Source organism: Vitis riparia, chromosome 14 (assembly GCF_004353265.1).
Source record: "Vitis riparia cultivar Riparia Gloire de Montpellier isolate 1030 chromosome 14, EGFV_Vit.rip_1.0, whole genome shotgun sequence".
NCBI lineage: Eukaryota > Viridiplantae > Streptophyta > Magnoliopsida > Vitales > Vitaceae > Vitis > Vitis riparia.
In genome coordinates, this window is record NC_048444.1 from 10,316,626 (window position 1) to 10,331,001 (window position 14,376).

Here is a 14,376-nt window from a genome sequence, read left to right on the forward strand (position 1 = left end):
ACTTTTTGGGTCAAGTTCAATGAAAGTTTGAACTTGACACATGTTTATTCTTATCAATTGTGCAAAGTTGAGAGAATTTGAGTCAAGGTGGAGATCATTGATACTTAGCTCAAATGATTTGTTTTTTTTTTTTTTTTATAAGAGTCAATATTTTAGAGTTTGTGGTTTGATGAATTACTTTTTGAGTTTGACTAGGATTAGACACCATCGGTTTAGGATAACACATAGGACTTTTTGAAATATGTGGTTTTATATAGGATTTAGAGAGAAAGGGAAAGAAGCAGGCAAAGAGTGAATACAAATAAGCAAATGGTGTATTAGGTTTTGAGTATAGAAAAGTTGAGAGAGTTTGAAGTGTGTATGTTTGAAGTTTATTAATAAATTTAATGTCCCATTCTTGTGGATATAAGCAATTATAATGAACCACTTCTTTATTTCACTTTATTTTTCTTCTTGTATTTTAGTGTTGCAATTTTCCCGATAAGTACTAATATAAGAGTTTTCATTTTCCTAACACCCTTATCATAGTCTTATTCAAATAGCCTGCCAGAAGCAACACATTTTGAACACTCATACTCATCATCTTTCATATTACTATAATTCACATGGAAATTACCTATCATCAAAACTTTCCCAAGAGTGGTATCATTGGTAGTATGCCTATCTGCTGCTAATTCAAAAACCAAAATCCTAAGGTTGGTATTACAATGGATAATTTTTAGAATTGGATCATTGGAAGTCACATCGATTAAATTAATTATAAGAAGTAATTTGATAAACTAAAACTTTATATAGAATAACAGATTAATTTAAAAATCAAGTTGAATGCAAAAACCATAATAGATTCAAAAACTAAGAAATAACAAAACAATAATTTTATTCTTGCCTTGATCCATAATGTCAATATAACACTTTTGATGTGAGACGAATCACCTTATGAATTTTAATTAATATCTTCAACTCCTTACTCTCATATAGTGGATGAGTCCCTTTGTATGGTGTTTATTGTTACAAGTACAACAACCGTTAAAATATAAGAATGAGAATGTGACTTTGGACCTTAATTTAGAACTTGCAAATTCTTTGAATTGGGATGCCCTATCCTTTGGTGCCACACACATGAAGTTGTTATGCTACTTCTCATAGAATTTAGATATTATTGTTTTATTTCTTCTAAGGCATAAAGCATACCTCTTTTATGGCCGTTACAAGGATATTTTGTTACGCTCAACAAAATAAAGATTGTTAAACTCTAATGTCCACATGATGTCAGTGGAAAGTTGTCTAATAAATAGTAGGTTTTTCTTTAGTATGACAACTATAAGAGCATTTCTAACCTTTAGTTTACCATATTGAGTGCATTTGAATTACCAATTCAGGAAATTTATAAACCTTCACCATTTCACACAAAAATCATGTCATGCTCCTTTAAGTTTACTTAGTTAATAAAGTTTACTTGGGTCATTTAGCATATGTACTGAGGATTGCATTTAAGTCAACATTAAGAATTTGTACTAGTAATTAATTGCAAAGATTTGGGAAATGATAATGCTAATCATGTTTTATACAAGATGCTAATAAACTATTTAAGCCATTAATATTCTTGTAATCCATGATGCTACATTATTTTTCTGGTACTAATAACTTGTGTTGAAGTCTTGTTGATAGAAACTTTGGTGAAAATTATGCCCCATGAGAATTAGAAGTGGAAAAACATTTGTTTTTAATACATTCCATCTTTTTCTTTCTCTAACTAATCAACACCAATCATGCCAACAAGTCTAGTTGATGTGGCCATAGTCTTGGTGCATGTTGCACCATCGTTATGCTCTCCTCCCATGGTTTGATTTAAGGCTTGATCATTTTTAAGACATTCTTGAGGGGCTATATAGTACGCCATTTTAGTGTTAATTAATCATGAAATATTGCCTCATCTACACTTGGCAGGGGTGTAAACCATATGTGATTACATCATATCCTTGGTATTCCTCCTCGTCGAAACATGTATGTTTTTCATGGAAAAACTATATAGAATGTTACGCTTAAAATACAAAAATAGGTTTAGGACGAATCACTGAATAGTTTTCAGATGTTGAACGTTTGGCAGATCATTGATCATTTAGAGGAGATGTTCTCTAAAAGGACTAGTTCACAGAAAAAATTTGCAGCTAAACCAGTAAGCATCAACATTCTTGCTGCCCTTTCAAGTAAAATCAATTATTCAAAACTCAAGGCCGACATACAAAATATAGTAACATAGTAACATTAATTCACATTTTTGTCCCCATCAAACAAATCTTGTTTTTCCCCTTAATTATGACACTAACTGTGTGGAAGAATCTTGGTCTGACATGATAGGAGAAAACAGGAAAGGCTTTGGTGGAATTTCCAAGGACTGAAGGCTCCCTTCCAACATTTCTACTACCTTGCTCATTGATGGCCGATTGGACGGATTGGTCTGGATGCACCACATACTCACTATAATAATCTTCCTTGCTATTTCTTGTTCCTCGTCGGTCGTAACTTGAAGAAGTAGTTGACATTTGCCTTGCTCAAGATTCTCATAGATCCAATCAGGAAAATATATTTCACTGGCATTGGATTCTTGAATATCAATGTTGTTCTTTCTTCCTCCCACCATTTCGAGAACTAACATTCCGTAGCTATAGTCGTCGGATTTATGAGAGACTCCACCAAAATTTCAACAGAATACTTCTGGAGCAATGTATCCAACAGTGCCTCTTGCTCCTGTCATTGATATGATACTCTCTTTCCTCTGGCATAGTTTAGCAAGGCCAAAATCAGAAATTTTAGGGCAGAAATCTTCATCTAGAAGAATGTTATGAGGCTTTATGTCAAGATGTAGAATCCTTGTGGTGCAACCACTGTGTAAGTACTCTAGTCCTCGTGCAATGCCAACTGCAATTTGGAATATATTTTTCCATTCCAGGTTCAAGTTTGCACGATTAGGAGATTCTTGATGAGAAATGAACTTATCCAGAGATCCATTGGGCATGAATTCATAGACCAGAGCTCTTTTGGGACCCTCAAAACAGAAACCCAAAAGTGTGACTATGTTAACATGGCAAGTTCTGCTAATGCTAGCAACTTCATTAATAAATTCTTCCCCATTACTTTTTAACTCACTCAAGAGTTTCACTGCCACAAGATGGCCGTCGGATATCTCTCCTTTGTACACAGAACCAAATCCTCCTTGACCCAATTTACATGCGAGCGAGTTGGTCATTTTCTTGATATCTGAATAACTATATCTCTTTGGGGCAAGAGATCCACAGCTCCTTAAAAATGCCTCCACATTTCGGTCGTCAGTTTTTGCTGATGAGAATTTCCTTTTAATGCAGCGAATCATTCCATAGATTACTGCAACAATTCCGAAGGCCGAACTTACTGTATTAAAAAAAGATAGATTAGCTTTCTATGAATATGCATGTTAATTCGTCGAATGTTAGGACAAGGTAACTTAACAAATTTAAATCATGCTTATATCACCTCTGATGAGCTGTGTGGCCAACTTGTTAGATCCTGAAGAATGAACATAAATTTGTGACTCACAACCAAAGTTTAGGATTAAATGAAACAAAGAAAGAACCAAAAAAAAAAAACAAACTTGAGATAATTACGGCCTATTTGGTTGCTGTTTTTTAAAATTGTTCTGGAAAATAGTTTTTGAGAATAGTTTTTTGTGTTTAAAAAAAAAAAAAAATGTGTTTGATAAACTGAAATCTAGAATATAGTTTTTGTTCTCAAAAAAAAAAAATATTTAATTGAGTTAATAAAAAAGTTTTTTTAAATAAGTAAAACAAAAAAATGTTTAAAAGTTTTTTTTTTAATTAATAAAGTGTTTTCTTCCATTAACTTGATATTATAAATATATAAATAATTTTCATATGAACAATTCATTTAAATTTTTTAAAAAAATATTATATTTTGAAATTTTTACACCAATTATAATTTTCTTAAATAAATGATGACTTTGTCACCATGTGTAAGTAAATTAATTTCAATAATTTAAGGAAAAAGAAAGGGTTTGCAGATGAGTGTGTGGGGTGTGGTAGTTGGGTGGAGCTCACCTTTATGGAAACACAAAAAAACTAAGAAAATACAAAAAGAAGGAAGAGAAAACACGAAAAACAATCTATTATATGAATAGTGAAAAAACAATGAAAACATCTTTTTACTGTTCTTAAAAAAGTGGTTTTTGATAATACAGAAAACATAAAAAATAAAAACACATCCTCTTCACCAAACATGTTTTTTGTATTTTTTGTTTTCAAGAACAAAAAACAGTTCTTGAAAATAGAAACCAAACAAACCCTTAAAGAGACATAAACACAAAAAGTTTACACTTCTTAACTGTGAGCCTATGGAGAAAAGTGTGACAAAGGAAATGGTGAGATTGCTTTTGGATAGCTAGGTGAGAAGATTGAGATCTTTGTCTTTTCAACTCTCCAATTGGTAAGCCATGGGTAATCACTTTAAAACTAATCTTCTAGCCATAGCTAGGTGAAAAAGGCTTTCCTAATTCCTATTGCAATCATCATGCTTTTCTGTAATTTGTACTTATCTTTCCTTAGCAACGTTAATGATGTTGTAAGTGGTAAAAAAGAGAAAATAAAAACTAGTAAAATAAATTTATTTCCTTAATCTAATGACCACCCACCTGAAAATATGATTAAAAGTAGTAATAGAGGCATTGAACTTAGTGGAAAATGGAACATTGAACATGATTAGTTTCAAATGAAAACCATCAAAATATTTTGATAATAAGCCCAAGAAGATGTTAAATATATATAATTTTGAGATGCCATCTAAAGCATATAAAAACCTTTCATTTTGACGTGCAAAGATTAAATTGTAAAAGAAAATTTTGCTTACTTTGTCTTCTTTTATTTTAAATGGTGGCGGTGTAACATTGTCATGATAGTATATTTTATCAAATATATGGACATGTATGTGTTGATTAGCAGCACGGCGTGCTGCTAAGAATATTAGATGAATAATATTTTTAGTCTAGTCAAGGGACTATATCAATAGATAAGAGTGGTAATAAATCAAACATAAAGTCTCATGTAAAAGTATTCTGTGAGCAAAATGGTTGCCTTCCTACCACCTTGATCTCACCCAACCGTTGACCTAGTATCACCATGGTGACACCTCCGAAGTGTGACACCTCCGAAGTGATATGACACCAAATGCAATGACAATAATTCTATATTTAAATATAAACTATTAAGATGTATCTTATCAAATATCACATAAAATAATATAAATAAATATTAACTTAAGAAGTGTTTAGTCTAATATAATGTGCCATTCATTCCCATATATACAACTTTAACCAAAATGTTGAAAAACAATTTTACATTGACATCGGATTAGCCTTTATGGTAATTCATCTTTGATTGGACATTGGTAGAAATGTTGCTAAAGTTAATTTGAGTCATTGAGCACACATTAAAATTTTAGATTAAATCTTATGGGCGCTTGAGTGATGCTAAGGAATAGTTGCAGACACAATCTCAACAAAACTTTGACTAAAGAAAGATCAAAGAAAATTTTGAATTAGAAATTACTAATAGTAGTTCAAATGACCACAAACTTTGATATTTCACACATTAACCTTATTAAAACTAACTCAACCAACTAAGCACTTTTAGATATGATTAAGAAACATAAACTAAAAATAATTTAGCATAATCTTAGAGGATGTTTGGTAAATTAACTTAATTACTTAATAACTTGATTTAAATTATTAAATAGATTAAGCATGCTTGATAAAATAATTTAATATTATAATTTAAAGTCAAAAGCAATTTTAAGTTTAAAAGTAGTTAACTTATTCTTAATTTCAAATGTCTTTTCCTTCATTTGTCCATTTTTAATGAGAGTATATTTTACAATTATGACTTAACATTTACGATTCATCTTTTATGATAAATATTTTTGTAATTGGGTAAAAATGTCAATTTAATGATTTAGAATAAATTTTAGGTTTACTTTACTAAATGACCTTAATAAATATTTAAAGTAAAAATTAAGTAGTAAGCTTGAAGTCAGCAACATAGCAATGATTTAACTTAAAGTTAACTTTTAACTTTTAACTCCCATAAATCACATTAGAGTTGAAAAAATAAATTAAGGTAAGAATGAAGTTGGTGTTTCGCATACCTTTTTTTTGACAAGTAGAGGCATAAGGCTTATCTCGGCAATAGCATGTGAATTCATTGGTACTGGAGTACTGGTATCCGCACCGCCCACCTGATGCCACGCATCTCTGACATAAACTATAATTCGCAGCCCAAACCAGCCCGAAACCATTGTTGAGAGCTGCTGTAAGGAGGCCTATGGAAGATCCATTACTGTTCTCTATAGCATCAGCTGCTGATTGAGAAACTGGGACGGTGACGCTGTTATTGCAAGTGACCAAAGTTGTATCATTAGTTGCAAGGTATCCGGTGATATTGGTGGTACCGCTGCTACAAATAAAAGCATGGGGAAGCCCTTGAATGCTTGGGGGGCAACCATAGTACAGCGTCAGGCGAGGATGCCTTGTACTATATAACTAAAAAGGGTGACATTCAGAGTGGTATTTATATACTTTTGGGGACAATAATCATTCCAGAAATCAGCTCTAGCCACCGTGAGAGTTTGGGATGCATTATTGATATCGCGGACTCGGTAACTGACCTCCACCATCGTAAACTCTGGGGCGTCACCATCACAACTCAGCTCAAACCCCGGGTGGCCACAGTAACCAGGTCGGTTCCCTCCCCAGAAAGGGTAACTTATCTCCATATTGGCGCATTGAACCGGTGTGCTGCAGTTGAGGTATTGCTCGTTCTCGGCGCATAAAGATGTGTGTACATGGACACTGATGATGAAGAAAATAAAGTAAGCCGGGAAGAGGTTGGGATGCATTCTTGGAGAAGAGAAACAGAGAAATTTTGGATACTTCTTGGGAGATGAAGATGAAATTATTTTATAGATAGTTCCTAATTTTATCAAGTCACGGCGCGGGTTTTTGCAGTTTTTTAAAATGAAGTTTCTTTGGAAATCATTTTCTTTCTCTGAGAGGGAAGTATTTACCTGGATAGCTATCAAGAAATACTTTTTTTTTATTTAATCAGTTGGAAATACAAAGATAGAGAGGCGAGGCTGGTCAATGTACTGAACAATTTGGATTTCTTTTCAAAGTTAAAGCAAAAATTTAATTTGATTGACGAGATAGAAAGATAAGGGAGCAATTGCTTAATTAGATAAGAGGACGAATGTAATTACTTGCATCTTTTCTGAAATTGATTTTCGTGATTTATTAATATTCCAAACCCATTTGTAAAATGTTTTCTACCTCCAAGTGCAATCCATTTCCAAAATCCTGCGTTACAATTTAACATAGAAGGGGACTCATCATTAGGCATGAATTCACACATCGGAACTCTTTTCTCGCATACCAGAAAGGCTAAAATGTCAATAATAATGGGAGCAGTATTGATACAAATGCTTCCCACATTTTAATTTATGGTTTTGGAGTCAGAGAGATCCATAGTGTAATATCCCACATCAGATAGAGAAAAAAAGTTCCTGATGTTGAACATGTATGAATTCTCCTTAACATATAGATACATTTTAAAGTTGTAAAAACCCTTAGTCCAAAGTGGACAATATCTACACAATTGGGGGGATCGTTATAATAGTATCTGACCTCATCCTTAACCTTGGTGTAGGAGTGTATGTATGTTTGGCTCTCTACAATCCCATGGGATACAACAAGAACATTGGGTCTATATGGGGAGTGATTGTGATATCTTATATCAATTAGGGGAATGTATGAGCTTATCTTAACTTTATAAATATGTTTTAAAAACAAATGGGATGGGTCATTACACATGGTGTTTTATAAATGCCTCAACATTATGATTACTTTTTTAGGATGGTGGACATAGACACATGTAAGATACATCCATATTATTACTTTATAAGACTTACCAAAAACCACATAACCACATCAGCAATTGAATTAGAAAGCAATCACATAGGACAAACATTTACGTAGTTTAATTCAGCAAGGCACCTATGTCCATGAGCAATAAAAGAATTAATCTTTCACTATGAAAATAAGAATTATACAAAGCAATTTTCCCTTACTTTCTCTTAGCCTAAAGAAGTCTTACCAGAAAGTACCAACCCAAGAATTTATAGAACTATATGCTTTAATTGATCTCGTAGAATTTAATTTCCTCTCAAATTAGTTTAATTTCCCTATATTTATACAAATTTCCAAGGCTTGTGATTGAAACTTATTAAAAAACTAACAAGATGAATCTGATTTTTGACCAAACACTAGCTATTAAAAACATTACTGCCACTTTAGTCTACTACTGACTTGTCCAAAAACAATTTATGTGTACAAAGAAGATTAGTGAGCCATTGACCCATAGCAATTCTCCACCTAGATCATTAATTTTCCCTTAATCACCACAAAATCCCCTTTAAGGGCTACTTAAAGTCTTTGATATTCACCAAGTTCAAAAATAATTCAAACTTGGATTTACAAACGGTCTTTGTAATCATATCTATTGGGTTTTCATGAATAAAGATCTTAACTTCAACTATTCTTTAAGCAATCATCTTCTCTATCAAACAAAGTTTAATAACAATGTGCTTTTGGTGCCTTGTGGTATAAATTGCACTTTGACTATCACAAAAAGAAAAAAAAAACCCTATAATTAATCAAATAGATCTTTTAATTATATTACTTCTTTCACATCTTCTGTTATAGCAATATACATTGTCTGTGAAATGGATAGAACTACTATTGACTATGAAGTTACTTTTCAATCATATGATTTCATCCAACAGTGAAAATATACCTTGCCATTGAGCTTTTACTATCACAATCCCCAGCAAAATCCGAATCAACATAGCACATTATGTTTATTTATACATTCTACCACTTTCCATACACTAGAACAAAACTTGTAGAGCCCATAAATATCCAAATATCCATTTGGTGGCATTCCAATGTTCTTTTCCAAGATTAGACAATGCTAGGTTAGGTTTAAAATAAACCACAATATTCATTAGCCTACTTGCTATACTAGCTAGTTAGCATATGGAATCATTCTCGTAAAATTGTCTTCTTTTTTGTGGTAAAGAATGAGGACGATGATGGCTTGAAATGAGTGGCTAAAGGAGTGCTTACTATTTTGGCCTTAGCCATTCCAAACTTATCCAACAATTTCTCTATTAGAGTTTTTTATTTACTATTAGAATTATTGTTTACTATATTAATATTTATTAGAAAAATTAGGCTAATCCAACATATGGTAATCACCCTAAAGGGGGGGAGGGGGGTGAATAGGGTGATGATCTCTTTTTGTAAATTTAAAATATGTGAATGTGAGAAATAATTATATGCAAGTATATAATAAAACAATATAAAAACAATTGCATATAAATTAAGAGAGTAGGGAAGAGAGAATGCAAACACAAGATTTTTATAGTGGTTCGGCGCAACCCGACCTACGTCCACTCTCCTCTAACTTCAATCCCAAGCTTGAGGTTCCACTATTTCAAGGCTTCCAAACCAAGCCTTCAAGCAATACAATTGGATTATGGTTCCAATCCACCCTTTTGGACTTTTGGCTCCAAGCACCTTTTACAATTCTCAAGAGATACCTCACTCTTGAACAACCTCTCAAGTAATACCCCACAATTGAGAATTTCTAAGTGATGCCTCACACTTAGATTCTTCCTCTCAAAGATTTATAAACAATTTCATAAAATCCTAGAACAAAACTTTAGGCTCAAATAATACAAGAAAACTAGGATTGAATAGTGCACTAAAGATATGCAAGTTTTAGAATAATAGTACACTAAAAAATACTCTCCCAAGGCCTAAATATATTCAAGAAAGATTTAGGAAGGTTAAGCTCTTGAAAACAATGAAGATTGAAGTCTTTTTATAGAGGAAAAAAAGCCAAATTAGCCATTAGAGGTTTGACCAATCGAGTTGCGTGTCGATTGGTTGACTAGCAATTAGCATTTAATGCTTGGCATGTGATTGTTGGACTTTGAATGTAGGCAAATTGTTGAACCATGTTATATCCTAATGTTATCTTCTTCTTTCTTTTCTATACTTTTATTTTATTATTCTACTTTCTTCTCTCAATTTTACAAAAGCAACTACTCTAAAAGTTGAAGACTATCGACATTCATCTAAGGGTGAAAAATCATCCAATTTGAGTTTCTCCCTTAAATGATCATCAAATAGCCCTTAAGGTCCTTAGCCTCAAGGGGATTAACCTATGGCTACAAAATCATCTACCTTAAAAATCTCCATGGAATGACCATACTAAATGACCCCTATTAGCCACACCTCTAAGGGCATTTGCCTAAGGAGCAAAGTCATCCATGTCAAGTATCTCCCTAGAACAACACCATCAAACGACCCCTAGTGGCCTCATCCTTGACCAGCATTATAAAAGAATGCAAAATCATCCATTTAAAAGAAAAGGGCATTTCCAAAAAAGATTTTTTCAATGAAAACACAAGGGGCACCCAAAAACTATCTTCTAGGAAAAAAAAAAAAAAAAAAAAAACCCTCTTACTCTGCATCATCATCCTCCCTATCGAACTCACCATTTTCTTTAGCCTCCTCCTCATTGAGTTTGGTTAAAGTCTGTTGTAACCTATAAATTTGTTAGACTCAAATGTTGTTTTCACTTGAGCAGAATATACCTCAATCATGCAAGACTTGGTTGGCCATCTTTTTTGTTTAAGTCATCATCTTGTGAGTCAATTGTAAGAGAATGATCTTCTAAAGTCTTAGACATCTCTCCTTTAATATGAATAACCTCCTTAGCCTCATCCTGATTGAGGCAAAGCTGATCCTCTAAAGAAACTAGTCTAGAATGAGTGTCTACTAATTCAACCTTAATACAACCCAAACCTAGAGAGATGATGTTCCCGTAGCCTATAAATTCCCTATAGGTCTTTGTTTTGATCACAAAGCAAGATGATTGATGTCTAAAGAACAACCACTTCTTCTTATTTCCCCTTAAGAATCTGGGCCTTCTTGCGAAACTCCCTCTCCATCATAAGGATGGACTCTTCTACTTCTGCTCGGGTAATAGCTTGTTATTCAAAGACTAAGTTGAAATGACTAAGCTACACCATTACTTTTACATAAGAACTATTAAGTTATATATTTTTACTTGAATTTATAAGTTATATATGTTAACACAATGATGAAAGCATTGTATATTAATGTGATAAAAGACATATTCACCAAGATAGATCCATAATTAGAAAAATGTAATCTAAGCAATTAATTCAAATATAATGCAAAATACCGGTAAAATCTCCCATTATTTAGCATATTTGTGTTACTACATTCTTAACCAATTACATAATGAAATACAATATTAGATTTCATCCCAACCATTGAAAACGCATGAGGAAATTTGGATAATTGAATGAGGTTGCAAATAATAGGATCAAACTATAAAAGAATTGAACCGAAGTATAAAGCAATGGGATATACTTGAGTATAAAGCTATGAGACTTAATTCAACATGTGATATATTGCAATTAATCCCTTTTTGGCATACATTGATTTGGTACTTTAGGGGACCCTAAAATTTTAAATCACTTTTATTATCACATCAAGCCCACTGTTCCCAAAATAGAATAATCCAAAAAAAAAATGGATTTGTCTAGCAATCATATGTCCAATTGTCCCCAAACAAAATGCTCCCTAGGATTTTGTTTAAAGCTTACAAAATGAAAGAAAAATTGCAGCGAAAAGGAGATTGAAGAAAAAGGAAAGAAAAGTCAATAAAATTTTCTTATATGTTTTTCAACATTTATTTTTCTTATTTCTTATTTCTTTTTCCATGAAAAAAATGAAGAATTTGAAAATAGATTAAGTTTTAAATAATTTTTATTATATTTATTTTTCTTGGTAATTTTTAAAATAAGTCAAATAAAAGAATTTAAACTTTTCTCTTTTTCTTTTAATACTTTTCTTAATAAAGAAGAGCCCAAATATTTCATTTTTGGTCACAGCGATTAATTAAAGTTCTATTTCCAGTAAGAAACAACGATGCTACAGTTGGGATTGATGAAAGAATACAGAGGGATTCTATACACTCTTAAAAACTATGAGGATTGTTTGGCATGCTTTGACAATTTGTAAGGGTTAAATGTCTTTGATTACAGATTTATTATTTTATTTTATCTTGTGGGCTTTTTCATCTTGAATTTTGACGTAGACTTTTAGACTCACCGGCCTTCTTTTTCCAAACTGCCCTATGACAAACTATTTTACCAACCCTACAATAAATAGGCTTCTTTTCCTCCTTTCACACTATGACTTGTATAACATATCAACTTTCAATCTTTCAAGAGAGGGTTTTTTTTTAAGGACTCCAAAAGCCAAAAAGGGGATTGGATGGAAGGGGGACTATAAACAGAACTTCCACATCTCTGTTTTGCTCTGTTTTTCAAGTCTAAGTTTCCTTATCAGTTTTTCCTTCTGCCTGATGGAATTGGTCATCTTATTAGGCTTAACAAAAAGGAAGAATTGTCTACAATTTGAACCTAAGGTCATCGTTCGCGTGGCCTTCAAATATAACCCCCAAATAAATAAATAAATGGAACGGGAATGGCGGGGGAAAATCTGATACAGAGTGTTGGGGATAAAAAAGAGTATTATTATGTTTCCTATTGCAGGGGAAATGCAAATCCCTGCAAATAGGTTTCAGCGCAGCCCCTTTTATCCCAGTTTGGAAAAGGAAAAATATTGGTTAAAAGAGAAACCAAAGAAATTAATAAAATTGAAGGGTGCTCCCCCACTGAAAACATATATGGTTTGAAGTTGGTAAGAATACATACCCTTGGCTGCATCTTTTGGACAGGTGGATGGATGAAGCATACCCCGACAAAAGCATGCCTTACACAATGATGTGTTTGTATTGTTCGGACAAGTGATGGCATAAGGAATATCAGAGCAATTGCATGCGAATTCGTTGGAAGTCCCGTTGTAGCCGCACTGCCCACCGGATGCAACACATTCCTTGCACAATGATGTGTTTGTATTGTTTGGACAAGTGACGGCATAAGGAATACCAGAGCAATTGCATGTGAATTCGTTGGAAGTCCAGTTGTAGTCGCAGCGCCCACCGGATGCAACACAGGCCTCACACAATCCCGTGTTCGTATTGTTTGGACAAGTGGAGGGATAAAGCATATCCGGGCAAAAGCAAGCAAATTCATTGGAAGTGGCGTTGTAGCCGCACTGCCCACCGGATCCGACGCATCCTTCGCACAAACTATTATTAATGGCGACCAATTCCAACCCAAAACCACCAGCGAGAGCTTCTCCGAGAAGACTCATTGCAATTGCTAGATTTATTGAACCTGCTAGACCGTTCTCTATGTCGTCGGCCGCTGACTGGAAGATTGGAACCGTGACATTGTCCATGCAAGTCACCGTTATTGCATCACTCCCAGTTGCTGTGTAGAAGACACTGATATTGGTGTTAGTGTCACTGCAAGTGAAGGAGTTGGGATACCGTCGGACACCTGAGGGACAGTCGTAGTAGAGCGTGAGGTTGGGGAAGGTGGAAGTATAATTAAAGAGGGCAGCATCCAGAGTGGTATTGATGTATTTGTCAGGACAATAATCGTTCCAGTAATCAGCCCTAGCAACGGTCACGTTTTGGGATGAGGTATTGATGTCCAGGACTCGGTAACTCACATCCATCATTGTTAGCTCTGGGGCATCACCATTACATTTCAGCTCATAGCCTGGGTGCCCACAGTAATTAGGGCGCTTCCCTCCCCAGAAAGGGTAGCTGATTTCCATATTAGCGCACCTGACTTGAATGCCGCAGTTGACGTAATACTCATCATTCTTGCTCAGAACCCTGGGAACATGGACTAGTACTAAGATCAGCAAGAAAAATATAAATCAATGCGCTAAATGGTGTAAATAAATATAAATCAATGTAGATAGAGAACACATTTTGTAGATTTTGCCATGATAAGAACAAGATAAGTTAACATAGATGGAGTTGCAGCTAATTTGGTGGACCTTGTAAAGACATCAATGAAATGGGCCGGTACACATGATATGATAATTGTCTTTGTGGACATTATGAAGCCTCCAATGGATTGGGCTTCTTGTGTGGATAGGAGTGCAATTACACATGAAGCTGACGAGGCATAAGAAAGCCAGATATTCCTTCACATGGTTTGGGATAAAAAATAAAAAAAATACTTGGATCATTAGTAATATGAGCTTTTGCAGTCTGTGATCCAATTCGATGCATTGGATGTGTCAAGTCAAAA

At 33.8% G+C, this 14,376-nt stretch overlaps 1 protein-coding gene and 1 pseudogene across 1 annotated transcript; both read right to left on the reverse strand.

The window, feature by feature from the left end:
* Positions 1 to 2,291: 2,291 nt before the first annotated feature.
* Positions 2,292 to 3,298, reverse strand: LOC117929488 (annotated as a pseudogene).
* A 3,508-nt stretch (positions 3,299 to 6,806) lies between these two features.
* Positions 6,807 to 14,059, reverse strand: LOC117930451 (LEAF RUST 10 DISEASE-RESISTANCE LOCUS RECEPTOR-LIKE PROTEIN KINASE-like 2.7). Its single transcript, XM_034851112.1, has 2 exons — positions 12,919 to 14,059; positions 6,807 to 6,892 (listed from the first exon to the last, which is right to left on the reverse strand). The coding sequence occupies exons 1-2, from the start codon at positions 13,889 to 13,891 to the stop codon at positions 6,807 to 6,809; spliced, it is 1,059 nt and encodes a 352-aa protein (XP_034707003.1). The 5' UTR covers positions 13,892 to 14,059.
* Positions 14,060 to 14,376: the final 317 nt, after the last annotated feature.

Bases quoted from the DNA above. Each gene is read 5' to 3' on its own strand.
- LOC117930451 (XM_034851112.1), bottom strand. From the start codon at position 13,891: ATGGAAATCAGCTACCCTTTCTGGGGAGGGAAGCGCCCTAATTACTGT. The intron at 6,893-12,918 runs GTATGTATTCTT...CTTCATCATCAG, and splicing joins TCCAAAAGATGCAGCCAAGG to TGTCCATGTACACACATCTT.